Source organism: Chrysochloris asiatica, unplaced genomic scaffold (genome assembly GCF_000296735.1).
Source record: "Chrysochloris asiatica unplaced genomic scaffold, ChrAsi1.0 scaffold00007, whole genome shotgun sequence".
Taxonomy (NCBI): domain Eukaryota; kingdom Metazoa; phylum Chordata; class Mammalia; order Afrosoricida; family Chrysochloridae; genus Chrysochloris; species Chrysochloris asiatica.
In genome coordinates, this window is record NW_006408525.1 from 5,310,063 (window position 1) to 5,337,923 (window position 27,861).

The 27,861-nt window shown below is 42.6% G+C and overlaps 2 protein-coding genes across 2 annotated transcripts in view; one reads left to right on the forward strand and one right to left on the reverse strand.

Annotated features, from left to right (window-relative positions):
* SYNRG (synergin, gamma) overlaps positions 1–3,832 on the forward strand; it is a 96,944-nt gene extending 93,112 nt beyond the window's left edge. Inside the window, exons 19-21 of the mRNA XM_006832342.1 lie at positions 2,223–2,333; positions 2,655–2,690; positions 3,682–3,832. Of these exons, the coding sequence (XP_006832405.1) occupies positions 2,223–2,333; positions 2,655–2,690; positions 3,682–3,813 (279 nt within the window). The 3' untranslated portion in view covers positions 3,814–3,832. The remainder of the gene's footprint in view (positions 1–2,222; positions 2,334–2,654; positions 2,691–3,681) is intronic.
* A 5,194-nt stretch (positions 3,833–9,026) lies between these two features.
* On the reverse strand, positions 9,027–9,623 carry DUSP14 (dual specificity phosphatase 14). Its single transcript, XM_006832343.1, has one exon. It carries the CDS (start codon positions 9,621–9,623, stop codon positions 9,027–9,029), a length of 597 nt encoding a protein of 198 aa, XP_006832406.1.
* Positions 9,624–27,861: the final 18,238 nt, after the last annotated feature.

Here is a 27,861-nt window from a genome sequence, read left to right on the forward strand (position 1 = left end):
TAGTTGTTGTACCTGGCATAGTAAACCATATGATTATCTGATTCACAGTGGTCAATGCCAGTCTGTTTCAGCTCATTTATGCTTTAGGATATCAATCTTTATGTGTTCCATTTCATTTTTGTTCACTTGTAATTTTCCTACGTTCATGCTTCGTGCATTCCATGTTCCAATTATTAATGCATGTTTATAGCTATTTCTCCTATTTTGAGTTGTGCCCCATCAGCAAATGACAGTCCCCAAAGCTTTACTCCATCCATGTCATTAATCTGTTCTCGGGTCATATTTTGAGTGCCTTCCAACCTGAGGGGCTCATTTGTCTGCACTATATTTGACATTGCTCCACGGCTATTCACAAAATTTCAGTACCTGCCCATTCAGAAGTGGTCCACCTCTCCTTCTTTCTAGTCTCTTAGTCTCTCTAGCTTAGTTTGGAAACTCCACTGAAAACTGCCCCCTATGGGTGACCTGTTGGTTTTTTAAGTTACTGTTGGCATAGCTTCCAGCATCACAGCAACACATAAACCATCACAATATGACAAACTGACAGATGGTGGATTTACACCGTAGAAATCAGCAAATTGTATAAATCAGGATTTGATTTATCCTTTTGTTGATTTCTAGACTTAAAGTGATAAAGATAGGGATAATCAGATTAAACTTAAAAGTGTGTCTTGTCTGTAGCCATTGCATTCCTCTTTACATTGGGAAATACTGTATTCTGCAGTACTTGAGGCTGTTACCTGATTCAGTCACTCATGTCTTTGACAGACCAATGAAGTTCTCAAATATGCGTTTGTTGTGGTTTCACTATTACCCACACCCCTATTGTTGTGTGGAGTATTTTTGTCACCCCTAAATTTCCCAGTGTGACACTGTAAAATAAATACTGCAAACCACAAGGCTCATCAATCCCCATCTGTACCTATTGACGAACACCTATGCTATTTCCAGTTGGGGCTAATATGCATATAACTGCTATGGACACTTTTTGTACAAGACTTTTTGTGGATTTTCTGTTTCTCTTAAATAAAATGTAGGTGTGGGGTTGCAGGCTTATAGAGTAGTTGTGTATTTAACTTTCAAGCGATCAAGCTTTCCAACATTGGTACCTGCCCTTTTTAAGCACTTTGCTATGTTCTCCATATCGTTAGATTTGTTGTGAGGAGTAAATTAGATCGTGCATGTAGAGCATAATGCTGTGAACCAGTAAGTGCTGACTTATTAGCTCTAGCTGCTAACTTCCAGATCTCTCACTCTTGAGTGCTAGGCCTGTGTATCCAACTTCTCACTTACATGCAATAGCCGAATATAGCTGTCCCAGTTGTACCAAACTGAATGCATCTCCTCCTCACCCTCACTCCTTTGCCAGCCTGGTATTCCTGTCAGATACTGCCTTACAGTGAATTATTTCAGGAGCCCTAGCCTCTCCCCTCGCATATCGAACAGGTCTTCATATGCTCATTTCTCTCCATTCCCCAGTGTTTCTGCCTTCATCTGACCCTCAGTATCTCTTTCCTGGATATTCAGGGTACAGGCCTTGTTAGAAAGCTGCAACTGCTTTCTAACAAGGCCTGTACCATGAGGATTGTCACTCCCAATTCATTGTCAACTCTGCAACTGGAGGGATCTGCCCCTACTCCAAATTTGATTGTCATGCTCCGATTAGAACCTTTCCAGGCTTCCCAGAACAGTCTCAACCCTTCTATTCCTTTCAAAGCCATCCACTCCCCAGCCTCATCTTTCACCTCTGCTCTCATAAGCTTGGCTCTCTCCCTCTAGATTTCTTTCCACTCTGGGTCATTTGTGTTGTGGTCTTCATCTGTTCTGCTTGTCCTACATAGAATATTATTCCCTCCCCTGTCTTGTCTTACTCCACCGCTTTCCCAGCAGAATTCTGTCCCCAAACTACTCAATTCTAGGACATACTCTTGAACTTTCCGCTACTTTCCCCTAGAATGACTCTAACCATCCTGTATAGCCCGATAGCTATGCTGCTCCCTCTCTAGACTGTGAGTCTAGAGAAGACAGGGACTGTTTCTGACCCAAGCCTGTATCCCTAACACCCAGACTTCAATGTGTGAGAAACTGAATGACCACATTGGCAGTCCTATAGAATGTACTACTTTTGCTGCTGGACCCACAGAGGAGGAATGACTAGGGAGTGAAGCAAACAGCATTTTGAATTGCAGGCTTCTTACCCATTTGTCTTGTCATCTTCACAGCCAGATGAAAATTCACTGGATTTTTCCTCCTGTATGCTGCGCCCTGGGATTAAAAATGCTCAGGAACTTGCTTGTGGAGTGTGCCTCTTAAACGTGGACTCTAGGAGCCGGGTAAGTCACAGGTTTGCACCCTGCAAGGCTGTAAGGTGCTACTCTAACAAGAATGAGGAGAAAAGCCAGAGGCTTTAGAAAGCCCAGAGGATGGACCACAGAAGCAGCTCGTTCTTTCAGAAAGGCACATGGGGAGGCTGCTGAGGGATGCTGCTTTGAGTCTCCCGTTTTCTAAGGGGCATGCTATTTGTCCTGTGCCTGCAGCATGCTGTGTACAGTGGGGGTGGGAAAGAGAAAAGGTTCCACCCAGAAGGATTTGCTTAGAGGCAAGACACCCTGTGTGAAAATTTTATTCACTTTATGGTTTCAACGTTATTTCAGAAAGAAGAGAAGCCTGCAGAAGAACATCCTAAAAAAGTATGAACCAGTTACACATTATCTTAGCGTCCTCCATCTTAATTTTGAGTGTGGGCGGCAAGTCGGATGATTCCGCTGCTGTTCTGAACCGTTCCAATCATGAATCCTTTACTGAATCATTTTTGTTCTCATAATGTTTGATTTAATCAACTAACGTGTTTGTGTGGATCCACCGTTGTCTTGTTTGCATGCTTGTAACTCATAATTGGCTTCTGGCCTTGTGGTTCTTTTTCTCTGCTAGGCACAAGGTAACAGAATGAGCAACTTCTGGAATACTGAAAGTTGCAGAGGGGCACCCAGAATGAGATCAGACAGTTAGACTGCAGGATGTGGCCATTAGCAGACAAAAGCGAATTGTTTCCTTTTTAGAGGTTTATTTATTTGTAGTGCTTTAGAAAACTAACCCCAGAAAGTGGTTGAGATTGGGGTCACTTGTCTCTGGCTCACTGTATCTGTCCTATAAGCGTTATGCATGTGGAGCTAATTCAGATGTGTTTAATGGTTTTATTTTTCATTACACCCTTTACCTATTTGAATTTCTTAATAAGATGTCAAATCAGTTATCAGTTCCTACTGGCATTAGACCCTAAGACTTTGTATCGATGGCTCTTTAGTTCTCTTAGCTTTTCATTGACAATAGGACTATAATCATCAGCCACATGGTAAATCCCTTGGGAGCTGAAGAGGAGGGCTTCTTTCAGCACAATGAGGGGTAAAATTTTCTGTAGGCTTTGGCCATTTTAGCTTCCCAGATCCTGAGCACCCAACTCTCCCATGGTGTCTGTCTACCTTTTTTGTGAAAGATTTGACTTTTCTTTTGCTGAAGCTGGGTTTAATTAGCAGCAAAACACTCTCTCATTGACCCCATAGCCGTCTGCTCAGCATCTTTGTGTGTGCCATTTCAGCCTCAGACTCTGGAAAGGGGTACATGTTAGTTGCTGATGAGATGCTGAAGTCTGACTTGCCCCACATTTCTGTTTATTTCTGGCAGGCATTCAACTCAGAAACAGACAATTTCAAGCTGGCATATGGAGGACACCAGTATCACGCCAGCTGCGCCAACTTCTGGATCAACTGTGTTGAACCAAAACCTCCTGGTCTTATCCTACCTGATTTGCTCTGAAGAGCTCCTCTCTGAAGCACCAACCAGTTTTTCTGTTTGTTCATTTTTTCCATTGCCCTCCAGGGAGTGACAGGGACCAATGAACAGAATGCAAGTATTACAAAGATTGTCTCTCTGAATTGATATGAAGAATTCTCCAAAAGGTAGAAAATAATCTCTGGAGGCTCCAGTCATTCCTAAGGCAAACTTTGTCCCCTAGTTTCCACTGCCAGCCTTTGGGATTTGAGATAAAATTGCTCTACCTAAAATGCATGTGGCACAGAAGTTTGCTAACTTATCTCTAGTTCTTGTAAGATGTTTTAAAATATGGACCACATTTTCTTTTATCTAAGGAACAATGCTGCTGCAGTATTGAAACTGTGAAGAATTGAGTTTTGAAGAAAAATAAATTATTGTAGGACTGGAATTGGCAAAATTGCTTTAAGCCAGTGCTTATCTATATCTAGAACACTTAATGTCCTGTGAAGTAGAATGCATCTACATGCACCTAGTTTGCTAATATCCGAAGTGAATAAAAAGAGGGAATTGTGATTAAACTGATGTTCTTATCTTTTTGTAGAAAAATTCTGCTTCTCTCCATTGGACAAAGGCTAGTAGGTGTGGGCAGATTTCTCAACTTTACTATCACAGCTGAATCAATTCTCTACTTTCCTTTATTCCTAACACTGTCACCTCTCAAGAAAACTGTTTCCTAAAAGACACCTGGGAGCTTTGCAGGAGAGAAGAAAGTTCTTTTGACTGAGACAGATGTGTTATCTGACTCCACATCCTTCTGTATCAGAATGACTGTCTTTCCCTTTAGGAGCCCTCCCTGAAAACCTTGTGTTTTACCTCACACACAGAGTGCGAACATGGGATATTTTTCTGACAAGATTTGGAAAGGCAACTGAATGAAGTATCTTTGCAACGGTTTCTCTCCCAATCTCCAAAAAGATAACTGTAAAGGGACCAGCACTGCCTATGAGAGAACTCTGAAACTCAGTTGAGGGTTAGAAGATGGAGTTTCCGGCCTGTGAGGAGAATGGTAAGACGTACATTTATGGTGCATGACTTAGCAGCAGTGGGAGGAAATTGCCAGAAACAGCAATGAATTTTAGAAAGGAAAGGCTGCCGCTGTCTATCTCTGGTTAAGGGCATTTCTTTGCCATTAAAACGGAATGCATAAAATCAGCAGGAAAAAAAAAAAAAAAATGTCAGCAGGTTACGGACCAAGTTGGAAGAACATACCAATGTTAGAAAACATTTCTCTAAATTGTCAATTATGTGCATTACGAAGAGATTGTGAATCTGATGTGCATCACTCTGTGTGAATCTGGCTCGCTGCCCTAGACTTGTTCTATTTGTAAGCTGAAAAAGGTGATTCTGCCCATTTAGTTGCTGCTTTTACATAATTATGTTCCCTCTCAGGACAAAACTCGTGGGAATGCTATTTTTGTTCCTTCTTACACTTTTCACATCCATCTCCTCCAAGAAAGGTGAAGAAATTTCATTAACCGTACTTGATGAGGCTTCAGCTTTTCCTTGTTTTGCACCAGAATGCACAGAGAAGTGATGACATCAGATGACGCTGTCGCCTGCTATTAATGCCTGAGACAGTTGTCTCTGAATTGTCCCGTCAGCCTTTGCCCTCCACAGGGTTAGTGGGATGTTAGCAACAATAGCACAGGTGGGCAGGTTTCTAGCAGCCTCTCCCTGGAGCCTCTGTGCTCCACATTCTGAGCTGCACCCGCATTTCACGTGGCACCAGACTCGGAGCAGATTTCTGATCAGTCTTGTAAATTCCATAATGGAGTCATGATAACAGATCTGCCACTGCGATGTCTCACAGTTGGACAGAATTCATATTGCAGAAACTTTTTTTTTTTTTTTTGCAAATGATTTATAGACTGTTGCTCTGTGCCATTGGCCCAAGTCGATGACAGTTTAAAATACTCGCCTGTCAACCAGGTTGGTTTCCATTCCTACATCTGTCAGAATGCCTCAAATAAAATTTCTGAGTGTGATTTCTGCTGACTTGTATGGTAAGCTTAGTTTTTTCTTGGAAGGTGCAAGAGTAACATTCTGCAGACATCAACAAAAAGCCCTTGCTATAAAAAGTGTTCATTTTTTGTATTTTTTAAGTATTTGATTAATAGGGGAAATGTTTTATGAGATACCACCAATAAGGATTTGGGGAATGTGGAATACCACTGTGCTCTGATTGATTGTATTTATACATGTTCCTTAAAACAATTCAGTGTAGCATTCAAGGGCACCTCAGCTCTTGTTAGCTGGGAGCCCAGTGTCCTTGGAAACGGTAACCAAGGTTACTTATTTCCATACTATGTATTGTTAGGCAGCTTCACCCCACTGCCAGGGTGGTGATTAAAAACGTTTTTTGGTTTTTTTAGTATTTGGCCTTTAAAATTTTCATGGCTTAGTGTGTAATTTAATTTTTGTCTGGACATGCTTGAGATAGAAGACATTATATCAGGATAGTGTGCATGCTTTATTTTACCCGTGGCATTCCATGTGGGTTGAATCTTTCACATTTTTTGTATCTTTTTTACAGATGCTTTCTAATTTCCTTTGAACTTGGAAAAGGTTGTAGGGCCTTTTAGTTACAGAGTTTGATATGTTTGCTCTGCACTGGGATAACACAAATCCCCCCCTGAACACCTTCTGTGTCAGAAGCCTGCCTCTGACTGGCTCATAAACATTTTGACATTTTCAAAGACCCTGTCTACTTGCTCCAGCAAATGTTGGAATGCAGAGCAAGACGTCTTTGGCCTCGGTGTTTTTTGCTGAAGTTTCTTAGTATTTCTTTGGAAAAGTGTATACCGAACAGCAGTATGGTAAGCCCTTTCCTTACTAGGCCAAGCCCAGGAAATAAAGCTAAAACCAGCTTTCTGATAAAAATCCCACTTCAAATACTTTCCTAACAAAATACCATTATAACAAAAGTGTTACTTGATTCCATTATTATTTTGATGTGATTATCACATGGCTCGCAAAAATAGTTTATGTGTGAGTCTCCTTACTTTGGAGCTGTATTAACCAGTGAACTCTGAAAATGGGTCACCTTTTGTGTTGTGTGGTAGTCCTGTATTTTTAAAGTTTCTCTTCTTTGTTTTGTATTTAAATGTACAGTTGCCCTAATTGACATATTTAAACATTATAAAGCTTGGCTTCTATAATATTTTCAGTTTCTCCTGTCCTGAAGTAACCTTGTTAAAAACTCTGCTGACAGTGAAACAAATGTGGAAGAAGTCACAGCTACTAGACTTCAGTCTTTCCCTTGCTGGTTTGGAGATGTAAATCACAAGGATGAACAGGAACCAAAACATTTATACCAGAAAGATGTAAGGCTTCCCCAGTGATAACATTCTTGTTAAGTGCCATCAAGTCGGTTCCGAACCATAGCAATCCTGTATAGGGTGTTTCCAAGAAGCAGCTGGTAAGCTTGCACCGCTGACCTTGTTCAGCACATTAACCCACAGGGCCACACTCTTAAAAACATCTAAATAGTGATGTTTACCAGGACTGCTACAGGAAAATACTCTAAATTACCAAGAACATCTGTCACTGGATGAGTTCTAACTGCCTACCTTCAAGTTAGTAGCCACTTAGGTCATCAGACTTAAAACAGCCTTCACACTAAAAGTAACTTCTAGATTGGTTTTGATCATGTAATGACCTAGCATTTATGGGTCTTTAGCAAGATCGGAACCAACTCGATGGCATTTAACAGTAGTTTCCCACAGGACTCCTGGTGTGGTGCTGTGGGTAAATCCACTGGACTGCAAAGTAAGTGGTTCAAGTTCACCAGTTGCTCCTTGGAAAATCTATACAGGATCACTATGGGTCAGAACTGACTCAAAGGCACTTAACAAAAAATTTCCCATAATTTTCCATAGAACCTGTCAACAACTTTGATTTTTCTTCATAGACAGTAACTGTGCATGTTTATGAGAGTGCTGTGGCTCTGTAGGATAAGCTTTCAGCTGCTAACCCCAGGTCAGTGGTTGAAGTCCACCAGCTGCTCTGCAGGAGAAAGATGAGGCTTTCTGCTCCTGCAAAGATTTACAGCCTCGGAAACCCCTACAGAGGATCACCGTAAGTAGGAACCCACTCCACAGCACTTAATATGCATGTGTTTATAAAAATCAGCAAGGGATGTAAAACAAAGGAAGGTAGAGGCGGAAACATTGCCACCAACCAGTAAAGTCTGATATGGCTTATATGCTATATATATATATATAGTTCTAGTTATAGGTTCTAGAAATTTATTCCATGAGTAAGCAAGCGACAACTTACCTGGCAAATTAAGTAAATAAAAGCAGCTCTGTGGCAATGGTTCTGTTGTGTGGGCAGGTTCCCAGTGGGTGACCTAAAACACTCGAGGGGAATGGAAGAGCACCCTCAGTCGCATGACTCAGCTGCGTTGGCTTCTTTATCATTTGCAATTTTAACACAATTATTGGAGAGTTTTCCATCAGCACACGCATACACACACTGCAATTTATTCTAATTAGTAAAGATGCTAATATATATGTTAAGCAGATAAATTTATTAAAAATAATGCTCATGTAATCCTGGGACACATTGATTCCAAGAGGGTCTCTGCACAGATTTCATTATGATTCCAAGAGGGTCTCTGCACAGATTTCATTATGACTTCTTAACAGCTAATTTCATTTCTTAGAGGCTTTCTTATTGTAACTCACAGAGTGATAGTAAAGGAAAGGGGAAGGGTCAGAGGAGGACTAAGCCAGTAGAGACTGAAGCTAGTATCAGTCTTCCCTAAGTGTCAGTTTGGTCAGCAGCCTTGGGCAAAGCTGGTCGTCTTTACAGGGCTAACGGGGACCCCGAGGGAGGCTTGCACTGCGCTCCTCCAGCACCTACAGTGCTGCTAGAGGCTGGGGCCTCTGAACACAGCCTAACCCAACAGTCTGTAAACTGTTCCAATTATTAAAAATGATTAAAAGCCAGTTCAAGATTTTCAAAACACTATCCAAAATGTTAGTTTAAAAAATGTTACTAGCAATGTATGCATTCCCATGTCCCTCCCATCCCTTCTAGCTCTTAAAATAAATCTCCACACCCCGTGTAAAAAACATTTCGGGGAGAACCAAAAAGTCAACCATTTGCAAAGAAAGGTGACGAGGGGAGCAGACGGTGTATAGCAGATGCTGGTACTGCTCAAGGGACTGCTGGTGCAGGCTTTGGTGGCATTAAATTCCCCAGTAAGGCATCAGGTGTCGGGACTCTTTCTCATAAACATCGGGAACTATGCCATAAGGTGTCTGTACCATTTTAACTGTTGACTTCCCAAAAAGCTGGCGCTCATAGTCTATCAGCTGCCTCCAGAAGCCTACATTGGGCCTGATGACAGGCCTCCGGGCTTTCACCCAGTTGTAGGCCTCCAGCAGGCACACACTGTGGTACTTCATCAGGTAAGCGATGCAGAGAGTAGCCGAGCGGCTCACCCCTGCAGCACAGTGCACCAAGGTGGCCCGGTGCTTCCTGCTCACACTGTGGATCTTGTCAGCCACTGTGTCAAAGTACAATCCAATGGGGGCATGAGGCATGTCAGCCAGAGGCACTTTAACATATTCAAACTGGGGCCAGTTGAAATTAGGGATCTCAATAGTAGCATTAACGATGCATGTGATCCCACGAGACTGGAGGAGGTGCCGGTTGGAGGCCACGCTGCCTCTGCCCAGGAAGAGAGAGGAGGTGATTTGAGCAATGCCTCCTATGTCTCCCTCGGAAATCATCCGAGGGGCCATGAGAGTTCGTGGTAGTGTGCTGTGACCTCTGGAGCTCATGAAGACGCTGGCAATCACACTCGCATCATTGGAAGCCAGACCAGAGTGGGGTATTTTTTTCCTTCCACCAAGGAATCAGAAATTAGTCTCCTTCCTGCAAAATACAGTTATCTGTCAGTATTTTAAATGCTATTGATTCATCACAGCTTTCTGCAGTGTTGTGGAATAGGAAGGTGAAAGGATTAGAAAAAGTTATTTTCAGTGTGCATTCTTTCAAGAATGTAGACCAATCATTTCCTATCGATTAACAGTTAGGAAGGGTAGCCTAAAACGACAATACATAAAACCAATGTAAAACGTAACTCTGATGATTATACAAAAAGCTCCAAGCACAGTCATCCTATTTTTAGTAAAAGGAAGTAACAGAAACATGCCAAACTGTTTGCTTCCTGAACAACAATCATGCAGACGTCTCCTCATCCTAAAGGTGTTCCCTGGTGACTGGGAAAGCGTCAGAACTGACGCCCCCTGTGGCTGTATTCTCCCAGCCTTTCTTGCCTACTTCCTCAGCTACAATGGCCTTTTTTTTTTTTTTTCCCCCTGAAATCTAATTCTAAACATAGCTATGTTACAGCGCTATAAAAATGATACCACATTATGTAATGTATCTAATGAGGTGCCTTTATGGACAGAAAAAATTCTGAATTGGATCAGTGTCAGAAATGTCAGAACATATGATCACTGTGGCCCTTTAATATTTATAAATAACTACTTCCTGTCATAACTGTGATATATGAGCACTTTCTAATCCACCTAGCATTCGGTAACTTAAATTAACAGCATCTGCAGCTGACCAGACCCCTGGATGTGATTAAATAACTTCTCTCCTCTACCAGTTCTAAAAGCCACGGTGAATCCCACTGGCTTCAGATGCTTGTATGTTGGAGATTCAAATTCATTTAATATCTGAATGTTTTCTAATATAGCGTTTGTGGGGGAAAGATGAGGCTGCTGTTCTAAGATACAGTCTCGAAACCCTAAGAAGCAACTCTACTCAGTACTGTATGTGTCAGAATCGACGGAGTGGAGATGGGCTTTTTTGTTTTGTTTTAATGGTGTTTATAAAAGACATTCACTATTGCAGTGGATTAATGCACCAGACTGCAAAGCTGTTTGAACTGCAAAGTCAGCGGTTCAAGCTCACTAGTCACTCCTTGGAAACCCTGTATAGGGTCGCTATGGGTCGGAATCGACTCAACGGCACTTAACAATATATCAGTAACAAAGAGAAAGAAATTCTTGGTTTCCTGTTATTTTAGACATACCAATTTCTCACTGCAAAGTCACAATGCTATTTTATAGCCTGTGCCCATTGGGATTTATTATGCTTATCCATCCCCAGGGTATGCTGATGTGATTTCAGTCTAATGAAAACATCCTCAGCTTCAACAGACAGAGGTGTGGTGCAGGGGATACTCACTTGCTGAGAAAGTTCCAATACACTAGGGAGCCCTTGGTCTGGATCCAAAAGTCTGAAGTGAAGAGTGCTGGTTATAGCGGAAACAAATCAGACCTGTAAGAAGACAAGAAGATGACCAATAGGAAGTTCAAAAGAGTTCCTCTTGGGTTTCTTGGTTTTGTTTTTAATAAATTGAGTTTGACTAGCGTAAGTCTTGGAAGTGGAAGGCATGCTAAATATTTCAAGATGTGCATTTAAAGAATGTTCCAATAAGAACGTCAAACTAATTCTCAGCTTTCTGTTAATGACATATAGCCATGGTGTGACAAATGTTGTAAGTACAGTTTTGGCAGTAGCAAAGACAAATTTCAGAGGCCAGAACACATCAATGAAATATGAGGCACTGCAGAATGGTCTAAGAATGCAGTTTTGCCTGTAATGCAAAACTGAGTAGAGTTTCTTTCACATACCCTTACTCAGAGTTCAGCAGTGTGAGGGAGGGACTAGAGGTATTCCAGCTCAGCAAGATGAAGGAAGCCAAGGTAAGCAGCCATATGACTGCAACACATGGTTGAGGAAAGGTGAATACTGGGAAAGAAGTCAAAGTCAGGTGCTGGAGTTCAGATGGGATGACAGCTAGACAAGGGGGCAGCTTCACCACAAGCAATGGTGTAAACAGTGAATACCAATGACAGGCAGCACTAGTTCACAAGAGAGCAACTGGATGTTTTATTTGTCCTCTTATTTGACTCATGTGATAACAATGAGCACCATGAACAACATTTAAGAGCATTGTTTTTCCTTTTCCTCCCCAAGTAACCATCACATTTAAAAAAAAAAAGTTTTTCAGCTCTGTTGAAGTTGATATACAAATTGATTAAGTTACAACTTGATGAGTTTTGACACAAGTATATATTATAGAAATCATGATCTCAAAGTAGTAAACATATCACCCCAAAAATTTCATGTCCTTTTCCTTTATAATCCTATTCACCCACTGAACTGCTATAGAATTCTTAACATTTTCTAGACTTATATGTATAAATGAGGTCATGATTTTCATAAGGTCTGGCTTCTTTCAGCATAATTATTCTGAAATTCATCTACTACACTACATTGTTGGGTATATATCAGGACATTCCTTTTTAATGCTGACTAGTAGTATTCCAAGGCGTAAACAGATCACAGTTTGTTTATCCACTCACCTGTTGATGGCCTTTTGAGTTTTTTCTTGTTTTAGATTACTAGAGGTACAGTTGCTACGAAGGGCTCTGCTTGGACATCAGCCTGCAGTTCTCGGTTAAATACTGAGGGCGGGAAGGACTGAGTCATATGATTGGTGTATGCCTAACATTTAAACAGCTTTTATAATGTTCCAAAATTAATGACATCATTGTAATTCCACGGTTCTCTAGCATGCATCAGAATCACCTGGAGGCCTTGTTAAAGCACATATGGTTGGACTCCACCCCACGAGTTTCTGATTCAGCTATTTTGGAGCAGTGGCAGGTAGTCAGGAGACACATTCAGAGAGTTCTGGAGAGGATGGAGGCTGTGGATTCTCCCCTTCAGGATGGAGGCACTCATTTCCCAACTGCTGGGAGGCTGGTGGCTGATGGATCAAAAGCCTCTCCCCAGAACTGGCTGTGCCTGAAGTAAGCTAGCTCCCTAAAGTTACATACCTTGCTTTGGGGGCTCAGATCCAATAACTAATAAGTAACCCAGCAGTACACACAGAATACTCAGGTACATCTCAACATGAGGAAGTAGTCACAAAAGGAAATGGAGTGTGTGTGTGTGTGTGTAGGGGAGGTTTTTTGGTGTAAAATGTCACTGGGCAGAAACTTTGAGGTGAGAAAATCATCATCTGCAGCAGCACAATCTCCTTTTCCGAGTTCTTACCTGGCAGAAGCCTAGATTATAAAAGCAAGGTCACTGTGCTGCTAATGACTACCTTCAAACAGTGATGAGTTCCTCTCTCAATGTGGAAAGTCTGGATGATGATAATCCAATTTCCAACTGAGTTATTTAGTTATTGTCTAATTAACAGGGACTTGGCCTGTGGCCTCCCAAATAAGCATCCGGCTTAGGAAGCCACTTGCCCTAGGCTCACTGGCTTTTTCAGCAGAAAGGTCTGCAGCAAGGACCAGGGGAATGGAATGGGTGAGCTCAGAGCCTAGCTTTTAACTCTCCTCCTTGAGCAGGGAGGCACAGGGTAGTTGGTACTGCAGGAAAAGAAAACAGATTGTGAGTCCTCCAGGCCGAATCCAAGTTAGACAGACACGATGCTCTATTCCTGCTGCTAGTAGCCAGTCTCGTGCCAACAAACCTGCTTAAAATGCCAGGGCTCATACCAAGTTTTAGCAAAACAACTCCTGCCAGAGAGCATTCAGAGGGCACAGATGTTGTAAATGCTCCTCTGACAAACACTCCTGACCTCTTTTACAGACTGCGGGGGGGGGGGGGGGGGGGCTAGTTTGGGGTGCACAAATGGTACTATGGCTTCAATGTGGAGAAGACAAGGAACAGAATGAGGAAAAGATCCCAGGTGTCCCTACTTCTAGCCCAGGGCCGCTCATTGCTGTTCTGTGGGACTGCCTGTTTGCCTGACAGCACTCTCCCCATACCAGCCAGCACCTTCAATGCAAGAAAAACTAGTTTAATGCTACTTACAGAATAGATTGGTGTGGCCCTGCAGGATAAGCACTGGACTGAAATAAGGTCAGCAGTTCAAACCTACCAGCCGCTCTTCTAAAATCCTATATACGGTTACTAAGAGTAAGAACCAACTCAGTAGCACATAAGAACAAGAGAACAGATTGGGTTCACAAGGGCCAAGCAAGCTGCTCCCATTTTCCTGACTGCCCAGAATGGGAAAATATTGCCACAGTATAGTACAACCAGTCAGTGCAAAAGACACCCTCCAAACAGTCGAGGGGTCTCAGCAGGACTGGTCCCAGATGAGTACAAGAAGCCCGGTGTAGATCACATCTGAGGATAGCACAGTCTCAGACAGAATGAAGAAACATCATAGGTATGTCAGATTCCATTTGTAATATGTGTGCTAGGCAACAACCAAAGGAGACCTGTTAGGAAGGTAAAGACTGACCCATACAGGAGAGGTCCGGACTACAGATCTCTCTGAGTGAACAGCCCATCCACTCACTCCCATGCAGCACACCAAGGAAGGTCCATGCTGCTGTCCATGGTGTTTACTTACCCAAGTTCCTCTGAGGGGGGAAATTGTTTTCTTGGCTAGGGAGACGGTAGAAAGTTAAGTGAAGGAGAGAAAGTAGACGCTTTCCTATACCAACCCCATAAGAGTTACTTTCTTTTACAAGTTACAGGAAAAGTCTAGTCTGAGATGATGCCGGCCCTCTTTTAATAAGCATCAAAGTACTAAGTGCTAAACCAAATGCAGAATCGGTGTCTGCCGAGTGGACCTGTAATCTCAGTAATGCACAAGCTAATAATAAGCACTGATCGGTCCTGCAAAGGAGCCTGGGAAGTACTCAGCCTCCGGGTTAGCACCAAGACTACATCTCCAGCTTGACGTACCTGATGCACTGAGCCTGGCATCTGTCCTAGTGCCGTGGGGCTACTGTTTTTGTAATCATGACAGCCATTAAAACCAGCAGCCAAAGAACTGAAATTCTAGATACTATTTTTTATCTCATGTTGAATAGGCAGAAAAAGGCCACGGTGGTGCTAGAGATGACTGTAAAGCCTATCTTTAATGCTGGGACTTTCAGAGGTTCTAGCACATACTCGAGGCCCACGGTGTTATTTTTTAATACCTAAAAAGCCTATGGAGTCACATTTTCCCTTCCATTATAGTAAATGTCTACCTAGTTCTTTAAGACTTGAAACCACCTTTTAGGATAGAAGCATTTCAGCCTAGACTGCCATAAAGTAAATAGATTATCACTTTTGTCATTAATTTTCATTATTAAATAAGTGTTTCATGAGGGAATAATGAAAATACCTCTAATAAATCAAAATAAAATCAAAATGTAGCATAATGTCATTGAAGAAAAACAGCTTTCTGAATTTTATTTTTATGCATAAAAATTCATACAAATATTAAGTTATATTGTGACACTGTGGGCTAAAGCACACAAGATCGGTTTAAACCACAAGGTTGGCAGTTAAAATTCACCAACCGCTCCTTGGAAACCCTACACAGGGTCACCATGAGTTGGAACCCATCGACGGCACCTAACAACAACAACAATTCATATTAGGGCAAAATGAAGAGATTGAATTGTTCTCAATCATCTGGAAAGCTTTAGCACTTAGGATAAAACACCTAACATCTTACGGCTGAAGGAATGATTGTTTTTCCTTTTCCAACATACAAATTAATTGTGGTGTGTGATAAGCATCCAGAGCTGAGGCATGCATAGAGCTAAAGATTGAGAGGGACCCTTCTGGCTCATCAAGAGACACCTCACCTATGTGACATGCAGAATGACCACGTCAATGTCATCATTGGGACGACCAGCCTGTGACCACAGCACTTGCTGAGTCTAGGAAAGGGCCAGTCATTGGCAGAAACTAGTCACCTGTTAGATGCTAAATATGTCACAGCCCAGAGAAGGAGCTTGGGAGATCACCTGATGAAAGCAGGAAAATAGAAACAGGCCAAATAGTGATATAAGACGCACGGAATTTAGGTTTAGCTTCATAATTATAGACACATAGATTCTCCATGCTGTAAAGGCAATGTAGAGACCACCAATAATCATTAAAGGTAAAGGGAATTCATCTAGGAGTCCTGGTGTGGCACTATAGGGAAGCACTGCATTGCCAACCAGGCCAGTGGTACAAACCCACCAGCCACTCCTTGGAAACCCTATACACAGGGTCACTATGAGTTGGAACAGATTCTATAGCACTTAACAACAACATCATGAAGTAATCTCAAATTTCTCAGTTTGATCCCACCCACCTTAGCACCTCAATTATCATTCATTCATGCAACAATTTTTACCAAGTTTATGCCATGTGTTCACTCTATGGTAAGCACTATTGGGGATTGGGCCAGTGTAGTTTCCAAACTGGCCACAATATCTCCCATCCCACGTGTTCTTACAGTATGACCTTGATAATCCTCCCATCAAATGATGAAGTCTATGACTCAGGAAGGAAGAGGGAGACAGGTGGTGACACCCAAAGACTAGTTTATCTTCCTCACAATTTTACCGAAGGCACAGTAACTCTAGAGGATAAGCACTGGACTGCAAACCAGAAGGTCAACAGTTAAGAGCCCACCAGTCACTTCAAAGGAGAAAGATAAGGCTTTTCTGCTCCCACAAAGATTTACACCCTTGGAAACCATATACACAGGGTCACTGGGAAACAGAACTGACTCGATGGCACTCAACAACAACAACATGACCCATCCCACTGAACTAGGAAAAACCTTTGTGGCTGCCTCAGCATAGAGTATGCTAGGAATGATACAAGTCTACATTATAAACATTTCAACACACGTCTACCTTATTCTCTTGTGTCTTGGGATACTAGTTCTTGGAACCCAGCTACCATGTTGTGAGCAAGTCCAAACTAGCTCAGTGGAGTGACCACATGGGGAGGCCATAGCCCAACTGAGGTCCCAGCAGCTGCTAGCATCAAGCACTAGCTATGTCAGTAAAGAGACTGCAAGACGATTTCAGCTCCCAGCCCTCAAGTAATCCACATTTTGTCTCTCCCAGATCAGGCCTCAGACATTGTGGAGCAAAGACAAGTTGTCCTCACTATGCCAGGTCCAAATTCCTGACACACAACCTGTGAACACAAAAAAGTGTTTTACACATTGCTGAGCTCGGGAGTGGGGGTGTTATGCAGCAGCAGTAACAGAAACAGGGATATAAAATTACCATAGGACACAACTCTGTGCTAAAATGTTACCATTCTATAGTGATACACATACAGAAGTAACAGTTGAATAACAATGGAAGCTGAAATGTAACTGAGTGAGTCCTTCAGGAGGAGGTGTCATAGCAATGCAGGAAAGGCACAGGATCAAAGCAAAGTAATATATCTACCCATCACTACTCAAAAAATGTGGTCCAAGGCCCAGAAGCATCAACACCATCTGGAGCTTTAATAAGATGTAGACTCTTTCTTATCATCCCAGCCCAGTCCTAAGGAATCAGATCTTCAGCTTAACAAGATCCTAGGTGGTCCATATCCAAGTTGAAGTGTGAGAAGTACCACCCCTATTAACCTCTCCTCATCCCATTCCAACAGACTTCTCTTGCCCAAGCAAGCTCAGCACCCATCCTTTGTGGGCCCATTAGCCAGCAGTGACCCATCAGTGTCATTCTAATGCCGCAGAGCCAAGATGAGAAATCAGAAGCAAATGGAGGTTATGAGGTTCCCCCCAGACTATGTAGAAAATTACTATGTAGAAAATTAGCCCTACTGAGACCAGAACCCTCCGGCCCCCAAGTTGTCTGTTGACAAATCATGCAATTTGACCTGACAGAACAGCTCATCTAAAGACTAGCAGACTGTACAAGAAAGGAAATTAAGGAACATAAGACCTTTCTGACTGTGCCTTAACTATAATCCAGATATTAATCTTTAAAAATCTTAAACTGCTAAGCAGTATGAGATAGATGGTTTGGGGGTGTGGAAACAGCTGATAAACCTGAACTAAGAAAATGTTTGCAGAAGTCCATGGCATTTAAACTTGTCTGCTGATAACTAGAAGTCAATTTGTGCAAAAGTCTATATAAATAATACTTTACATTTTTTTTAAGGAGTAAGTGGTTTTAAAAAAAGGAGTCATGGTGGCACAGGGGGCGGCTAACTTCAAGATCAGTAGTTTGAATCCACCAGCTGCTCCTTGGGAGAAGGATGAGGCTTTCTGCTCCCGTAAAGATTTACAGTGTCAGAAACCTGATACAGGGTCGCTATGAGTCAGAACTGATTTGACGGCACACAATCACCACCATCAAATGATAAAAATTAAGTATGACTCACAGCTGCATGGTTATGTGGTAAACTTTGATTTGAGTTATATAGGTCAGAATATCTAAAGGCAACATACTTTAAAAATAATAATAATAAATCACACTTCAGCAATAAAACCCAGAAAAGTAGGTGCTTGACTCAAAATTTCCAAAGTCACTATTGTACTCTGAGAAGCGAGACCATAAAATCTCAGAAAATACAGGTCTTTTCATAAGATCTCAATCCTTAAAAGTTCATTACTACTTTTAAAAAAGCAAATATATATATATATATATACATATATGAGAATCAAGTCCATAGGACAGGAGCTCACTAATGAAGAGCTGATCACCCTCTGATCATTTTACCCTTTGAAGTCACACTTGACATACCCAAATCCTTCAAACTCAAACAGCCTCAACCTTTTCCCAACAAGGACTTCTTTATCACACCCCTGGCCAAATTCTACATTTTTCATAATTTTATACCAAATTAACTTCATTTGTAAATTAGATTAATTTTCCATTTTTCTTTATTAATAAGACATAATTATCCACTCGAGTTTCTGAGGAGGCGGCAATAACTTTATTTTAGTTGGATGAAGAGAATCTATCCCTCTCATCATACTGAGACACGAAGCCTACTGCACCTTGAGGTTAACTGGGTGTCCTGGTGTGGCACTGTAGGATCTGCACTGTACTGCAAACCACAAGGTCAGTGGTTCAGACCCACCAACTGTTCCTCAAAAACCCTTACAGGGTCACTATGGGTCACAATCGACTCGATGGCACTTAACAACAACAAGCCTTCCTGTGGAGTCTTGGTGTGGCGCTGCAGGCTAATATGCTGGACTGCAGGGTTGGTTTGAACCGCAAGGTTGATTTAAACTCACCAGCCGCTCTACGGAAACCCTATACAGGGTCACTATGGGTCAGAACCGACTCAACGGCACTTAACAACAACAGTAACAAGCTCTCCTGTAGGCAAAGAAAGGAATCATGTTTTCAGGTAAACAAGAGTCAAAAGGTCCTAAAAGTTATCCCTTGACTTTCTGTCTCTTGAAATAATAGCGTTATGCTGTTGTTAGTGCCATCAAGTCAGTTCTGTCGCATAGTGACTCTGAATAGGGTTTCTGAGGAGGTGTCAACAAGCTATGGCCTGTGGGTCAGATCTAGTCTACCACCTGCTTTGGTACTGCCTAAACGCTCAGAATGGTTAATAAGCAAATTGTAAGATGACCTCATGGAAAATCTCTCTTCTAAGCAAGGAAGGCTAGTGTACCACAGGCTCGCTCTGCTACGCTGTTTGCTGTCTAGTCAGCAGAAGCAGCCTACTCTCTCTCTCTCTCTCAAGAGTTTCCTCATGTGTACCCATAAACTCAAAAGACTTGAGGAGTAAAAAAAAATCTGCTATAAACCACTGTGGCTGAAACTATTTTGAGACAAAGAAGTAAGCCTAGCAGTTGCATATTATTTTAAAAGAACCTTTGGTTTACTTAGACTTCAAAATGGCAGAGGGCTAGGAAAGGCTGACCAACGGAGCAGATGGTCATTCTGACAGTACAAGAGTGAGAATGGGAAGTGTGGTGGTGAGCTGGGGCCATGCGCCACAAATGATGGATAGCCTGGCTGGGACCGAACCTGGCTACCCAGGCTTTCCACACAAGTTGGTTCCCACAGCCTGTTTCTGCAACAGGTCAGAAACTGGAGCTTCTCTGTCAACACTGCCTGCTGGGAGGCCAAGGGATATCAAAGAACACAAACAAGATTTTGCACCCCATTCAGACGAGGTGCTTCGGATCTCCTGTGGCTGTTTTTTCTTGAAAACTTCTAATTTATACATTAGTATTGTAAGGTGTTTTTTTTTTTTTTTGAGAACCTGAAAACAGCTTTAGTAAATAAGCACAAAACATTCATGACTAATGTAAACAGAGGCTGAAAATAGTGCACTTAAACCATTTTACAAGTTGCTATACAACACCACCACACAGACCCCTGTTCTCTGGGCTACTATTCCAACCTTCATTCCTTCAGCTAAGGAAAATGGGTCCCCCTGAGGGCATTTTGTATGCCTACAAAACTGCAGAACATTCTTCTTTCGGATAAAGCAGACTGCTAGCAAGTGATATGCACATAGTAGTTACTCAACAAATACCTGAATTTAATGTCTGTCCTGAAGTTACCTCTTCTGCCACACCCCTAGCTGTAAGTACAGCTAGCAAACAGTACATGGGCAATTCAAACTTAACCTGACAAATCTGCCTGCTCAAAAAGCAGAAATTTGCTGTATCAAACCAAACTCTAAACTATACTGTCACACACAAAAATGAAGACCTAGAGAAAAGCCCAAACTTATTTTAAAGATTACTCAAGAGTCATTCCCATCACAGAGATGCTGTGGTTACTTTGGAATTGCCAAGGAAGTATGAGCCTTGCTCTGTACTGGGAAATAAGCACATGCATGAAAGCATGTGAGTAGCCAACCTCAGAAGGTAATTTAATTTAACAAGGACTGGTCTGGATTCCTGCCCACATCACACACACTTAGGCCAATACTGTTGGCCTGCACAATGTGGGCTGGGCGCCCAGCAAGCATTCAAGAACACAATACAAATCACCATGCTAACGCATCCAGTTGGCTCAACAGGAAGATTAACTCACAACCTTTAAAACACTTCTCGATAACACATACTTTTGTTTTCAATACGTCATTTTGTATACTTAAACTTCCCTATAGCCACTCATCTGTTACAAAAGATCAATGAAAGTCTGGGTAGTGTGCAAACAAATACAGGGGAAAAGTCATCTCTGGCATTTGGGTGGAATGTTGGTCCAAACTAGACAATTGTTAAGTGCTGTTGAGTCAGTTCTGACTCACAACGACCCTGTATGGGGTTTCCAAAGAGCAACTGGTAGGTTTGAACCACCAACCTTGTGGTTACCTGTCCAGTGCTGATCCTGCAGTACCACACCAGGATTTCTGACAAGCATACATAAATGCACATACATTGAAACACCAAGGACCGGACCATCCAAGTGACATTTACTTTATTCACTCACTCAAAAGTACCCAAGGGGAACAAACCTTTACAGCGAGAATCATTCCTACCCCCTCCATCCACAGAGTAGACAGGGATGGGCAACTTGGACATTGGCTACCCAAAAGGGGGGAGGCGACAAAGGCAAAAAGTGATTGGCTTACAAACTTTCAAGAGGGCGCCTAGATCAAGAGGGCACAGAGGAAGGTAGAATCTCCACTGAGTAGTATCCAAAAGTCTGGGTGGGACTGATGAAAGGAGATGAGGATAGGTCTCTTGTGATACAATAGTGAATAATTGTTATCAGGACTAATTGTGAGGGTTGGAAATGTAAAGGTAGATGTTTTGTAGCAAAAGGAGGGGAGTGATTAACTTTTCAGTCTAGGGAGTGGAGGTCCCTGGGACCATCAAGGGAGAAGAGCAGAGAGCAGCACCCTATCCAGAGAAGCAGTGACGCCAGAGATGGAGGCAGAGAAGATAATGTGGAGAGATGGAACAGTTGGGGACTTTAGAGCAACAGAGGGAGAGGGGCTGTGTGCTGATGACTGGGGGGGGGGGGGGGGGGGGGGGGGGGGGGGCGGGGAGGCAGGCTTACAGTGTTACAGTGCATACTCTTTGGTTGGTTGATGATACATGGAGGGGAGTGTAACCATGGCAATGAAACGAATAGGATGAATGTAAAGCTAATGTTCTCCCATGTAAACTAACACATAATTCACAATAAAACATTAAAAAAAAATCAAATGATGTATTGCATTAGGCAAATCTGTTTTAAAAGACTTGTCACAAATGTTCAAGAGCAAAGATATAACTAAGGAGGTGTGCCTGATCCAAACCATGGTATTTTCAGTTGCCCCATGTGCATGTGAAAATTAGACAATTAATAAGGAGGACTACAGAAGAATCAATGCATTTGAATTATGATGCCAGAAAAACAAACAAATCTGTGTTGGAAAAGTGCAGCCAGAATGCTCCTTAAGAGCCAGGATGAGGAGACTTAGTCTTACATACTATGAATTGGAACTGACTCAGGGGCACCAAATAGCAACATCGATGTCCTTAGAAGAGAAAGGAGGGGATTATTTGCACACAGAGAGGCCCAGATGTGAAGATGGAGGTAGAAATTGGAGGTCAACCACGAGCCAAGGAATGCCGAGGATTGCCAACAACCACCAGAAGCTAGAGAGGAACGTGGAATGGTTTCTCCCTCAGTGCCTCCAAGAAGGAACCAACCCTGTTGACATGTTGATTTTTAAATTCTGGCCTCTTTAGCAATGAGAATAAATGTAGGTGTTGCACCAAAAAATAAATAAATAAATAAGAAATTTGGAAGACAGTTACCTGGGCAATTGACTAGACGAGATCCATGTTTGTGCCCATTTCAAAGAAAGGTGATCCAACAGAATGCAAGAATTGTCAAACATTATAATATTAATAGCTCACACAGGTTCTGCTGAATATAAAACAGCTGTACCAGCACATCAACAGAGAATAGCATTAAAGTTGGATGTAAAAGATGAAAAAAAAAAAAAAAAACCAAGGATGTCGTGGTTAAACAACAAATACAGTGGATTATAAATTCAAGGCTGACACCACTGGAGGAATGCAATTTGAAATAACCCCATTAGAAAATAATAGGCATTAGCCAATAAAGCTGAAGACAGTGAGACCCCTACCCCCACCCTACCTAACACCATGTAACCCTGTAAATTCTGCAACTTTCCCAATGAAGCTGCCCTTAAAGTATAAGAGATATTGTCACAGGATGTTGAAACATATAACTCATATATAGTCTATAATTAACCTGTTTCCCTGCTCTTTCCCTCCTGATAACTTGCTTCTTTTGAGCCCTGTTTCCTCCTAGCAAACTATCCCACTATAACAAGCAAAATACTGGTTATAACCAGATCTGGCTAATTGAGCAAGAGCAGAAAGGACAGTTGCAACCTGCAGTTGACCCTGGAACAAAAGAACTTTGGTTAAGGAATAAAAAGTCACCTGATAGACATTTAGAAGCTCGGAGTCCAACAAGTCACTTTCTGGCACAGAATCATACCCATGCCCCAATGCGTATTTAGGACCATACCTCAGAAATCTATTTGATATTCATAATACCCCACCCCACCCCAACCCCATTTTACTATTTACTTTCTGGTGTGTATGTACAAAACTGCAAATCCCTTGTTGGGGGCTTGCTTTGACTATGGTCTAAGCCTGCTCCCAGCTTGATCAAAGTAAAGCCTTCCCTTATCACCTTCTCCAAGTTTCTGTCTTTCTTAGCTGCAATCAGCAGGATGTGAGTTAGTAACATTAAAGACATCTATGGTCCAGCCCGATTCCTAATTTCCCCAAACCAGACACAACATAGATGTGCATCAACACATAATGTGGTATGTTCATACAAATATGAACTACTGTTTAGGGCAATAACCTGAATAAATCTTAAAAATATAATGCTGCAAGAATTTAAATCTAATAAATAAAAAATTTATAAAAGAATTTAAATCTAGGAAAAGTATCTATATGATGTTGATCAAACAAAAAAAGCAGGACCCAAAAATCTACCTACTACTGAAACCAGCTTTTAAAAAAATACAGATTTTTTTAAAAGACAAAAACAAAACTACTATTTGTTGTTGTTAAGTGCCGTCCAATTTTGACTCATAAGACCCTGAATGGGGTTTCCAAGGGGCAGCTGGTGGGTTTGAACCGCCTACCTTGTGATTAGCAGTCCAGTGTTTACCTATGAGTGCCACAGCAGGAGTCCTTGCATACAGATTTAAAAACAACAATAACATGAAAAACAAAACTATACTATTTAGAGAGTTCTAAAACTAAAAAGAAAGAAAATGATCCTCATAAAGGTCAGGCTAGTTATCTAACTTATCTTGGGTGGTGGGCTGGTTGTCACTGGAAGAATGGGGGTAGGGAGAATCTTTTGATCTGGAAAATGGTTACACCCCTGTTTGCTTCAAAATATTTGTTAAATTGTCCACTTATGCTTTCTACTCTTTTCCGTGTTATAATTCATGATTTTAAAAAAAGGTTAAATAATGCAATGATGGTTTATTTACAGGAATTTAGAACATTACAAAAGCAGCATATCTGGAGAAAGAACACTTCTGATGGCCACAAAATGTCAAGAATCTTACATGCCTTCCATCCCAGTGTTCAGAACAATACCTTTAGCATGGCAAAAGCCCTCAATAAACATTTCATAAATAAATCCTGTTACAAACTGTGTTCTAGCTCCCCCATTCTCTGAAATTACGGATTTAAACTGTTCCCACATAAACACTTTCTTTGTCTTCCTCTCAGTGAAGCTTTCATAAATAACTAAAGCTACCTTAAATGTTAGCTCTGTAAGTTTATACCCAGGCAGCTGTTGCTTTAGCAACTCTCTTTGCCTTCCACTCCCTGTATGCTTCCTTATAAGCAAAGAAAAGACGAATGCACTAATAGGTCTAAATTATTTTTTTTTAAATGGGTACGTTTTCATTTGCAACAACTGCTTCAAAGTGCTAGGTAATCAGAGTTAATAAATACCATGCTATCAGAGTTCATAAAACTTTACAACCAATTGTACTTAAAGCACATGCTACCTGTTCAGGAAAGCAGCAAAAATCTCTATGAAAAGGGTCAACTAAAAAATTAATTTCAATTTTTTTAAAAATTACTTTGTGCAAATTGAAGTTTATGAAAATGCTTTAAGCCTAAAAGGATATACATAAACTAATGAAGATATGACTGATACTTTGGGGAAAGAGGCTCAAAAGGCTTTAATCTTATCAGTACAGTTGCAATGTTTTGCACAGAGAATGATTAAGGTATTTCTTATGATACTGGGTTAAAAAAAAATTTTTTTTAATGCAATTGGCCATAAAATCCCAAGAGCAGCTGAATTCATTCAACACAGATTCCTCTCTTTAACCCATCTTTTAAAAATGCTTCAGTTGAGTCAAATGGATTCCTAGATTTAACCAGCTGCTCCTTGGAAACCCTTTACAGGGACGCTATGAGTCCCATCGGACACGACAGCACTTAACAAGTTTTTTAAATGATATGAATATAAATTTATGTCATTCAACTAAAGAATATTAAATAATTCATACCTGCAGTCAATCAATATGCAAGATGTCAGATGAGACCTCAGTATAGGCAATGGAGTTCAAAAGACTTAGAAATGAGGAAAACTGTCTCCCGTTTTATGGGAGAAAGACAAAAATATCAAGCAACTACCTCGCCTCCCCCAAGCGTCAGAAGATGAGTCAGAGCTGGAGGCTGCACAGAGCCCATGTGTCAAGCTGCCTCATGTAGTTTCTACCTCCACCTGCCTGGCAACGCTCTCCTCTCAGTCCCGGTGGGGGTCTCCACCCCAGCCTGTCCTCCATGTGAATTCTCAGGTGTGTCAAAAAAGAGGTTATTCATCTAGGGGCACTTCTAAAGGGAACCCGAGAGTTCACTCAAAGGAGTTAGTTTTCAACTTTGCAAAGAATACTGAACTTTTGTCCCCTTCATTTTAAAGGGCAGGAAATCGTATAGAGAAGTTGTGACTTGTGTATCACTTAACTTTACGGTAGAGTTGAGCCCCAAGCATGCTGCCAGACCAGTCCGCTGGCCCACCTTTCAGGCTTTTAACTGATTTGTACAATCTTAGGAAAGAGGTTCCTACATTTTCATTAATACTTCTGAGCGGCCTCATGGAAGAGGAATCCTAGGAACCTCTGGGTTAAATCTCTTGGTCAATATTCATTTAAACTTACTTAACTATCAGAAACCAGCTCCATGCCTCCGTTTTCACATCTGTAATCATGAACCCTATTTCTTTCCACCTATATCCCTTATAATAATGTACTGAACAGCTAACGAGTTAACACACGGACTATGCCTTCAGGCCTGGTGGATGAAAAGTAGGAGGTAATTAAAAAAAAAAAAAAAATCCCTACACAGTAAAACCGCATTTGTAAGCCACTCCTCCTTCCCTCGCCTCTGGGATGCCCAATTACCATAGCATTGTGCTGGTACCATTGGCAACATGCACCTAAATAAAATATAGTTACACAACTCACTTAAGCCAGCTCCATCACCGACTCCTCTCTCGCATCCCTACAAACTCAACTTTGCACTGAACCAAAGGTACTTAGGGGAAATAAAAAGACCGATGTTGTTAAGCACTGTGCACAACAATCTCCCACTGTAGATTTGGCATCGCTGAAAGTCAAGATGCTTCCTAAGATAACAAACACAACAAAAATCTTGGAAGATGCAAAAAGGCGCGGTCGGCTCCAGTGGCTCCGAGCCGGTGGCTGCTGCCGGCGCGGTCAGGAGGTAAAGGCAGAGGCCATGGCGGGGCGGCGCGCAGTGGGGTCAGAAAGGAGGAGGAGAAGGCGAAAGGAGTAACCCAGGATGCTCGCCAAGGAGCCTGGAGAACCGGTGCTCTGGCCGCCGCCTGGAAGGCAGAGGGAGAGCAGAAGAGTGGAGGCCAAGTGTTGAGGAGGGGAGTCCGGGCCTCTCCTACACCCACCCCCGCTGCCCCAGAGCTCAGTGGACCCGCGAACCACTGAGAAGCAGGTGGGCGCACCGGTACAAAGTTTCCCAGAGACTAGGGTCGCGCGAAGCCCCGACTCCCCAATCCCGCCAGCATGCCGAGGCTCCACCAGCGCGAGGTCCCACCAGGTCCGCCCCCTCACCCCGGCCCGCGGGCCCCGTACCCGCGCTGCGCGTCTCACGACTCCGGCGGTCCGTCCTGCTGCGCGGCTCCCAGCTTCTGCTGGATGGCCACCGCGCGAGCCCCTCCTACTCCCTCCCTCCGCCCCCGCCCGGGCCCGCGCCCGCGCCCGCGCCCGGGGCGGGCCACGCGCACGCTCCCTGCGCTCCACCGCCCTCTCCCGAGGGGGGCGCTCAGGGCCAGGAGGCGGGGCGTGGAGGACAAGGCGAGCCGCGGGGGACGCGCAGAGCTGCGGGTGGTGCGCGTGCGCCCTCAGTCGCTGTGATTCCTGGGCCCCAGCTCTCGGAAGAGCTCCCCCGGCACCTATTCCCTCCAGGCATCCAGTTGACTCCTCATCAATTTCATACACGTTCCCTCTCCCCCTTCACGGTTTCCAAGCCTGGTATGGGGCGTGGGTGCAGGGATACTGTTCTAGGGTACGACTTTCTGGATGTGAGAGAACTAAAGGCAAGAAAAAGTGTTAAGACTGCAGCGAGTGACTAATGAACCGCCTCTCACCCCACCCCCACCTTCTAATCAACAAGGGAAGAGCCCAGGAGTTGGAAAAGAAGGGTGAAGGGAAAATAAGGAAAAAATATGGCAACTATAAGTTATGGATGGGCAGTTTCTAGTAACTGTGGGAAGCTATGTAGCTTGATATGCTGCCCCGGACCCCAAACCACCACCATCACATCATCTGAGGCTCAAAATACCAGCTCCCTTGGATTCATTGAGGGCTAATTTGCCTGTATCATACTAAGAGTTCTTTTTTCTTCGTCTTTAGGTTTGCTCATCTCTGGCATGAGTACATGTACAAAATCACTTTTTCAGCACAACGCGCCCCTCCCTTTCGGCTCTTGACTGGTAAGGGTCGACACAAGGGGAGGTACCAACAACTTCCTCGAGGTTTTGCAGTGAGTCAGACACCTAAGAATCCGGACTCCATGCCCGGTCCTTTACTCACTAGACCCAGCCCCTCACAGTTGTAAATCGTTGGCATCCGAACTGTTAAACTGTCAAAGGAGAGGTAGTCCCAGGTTTGCGGGGAGGGGTTGCTGAGATAAGTAAAACCTGGGCATCTTGAACCAAAAGCTTCTAAGACTTTTTCGAGCGCTTCTTGATCTTGATTGAC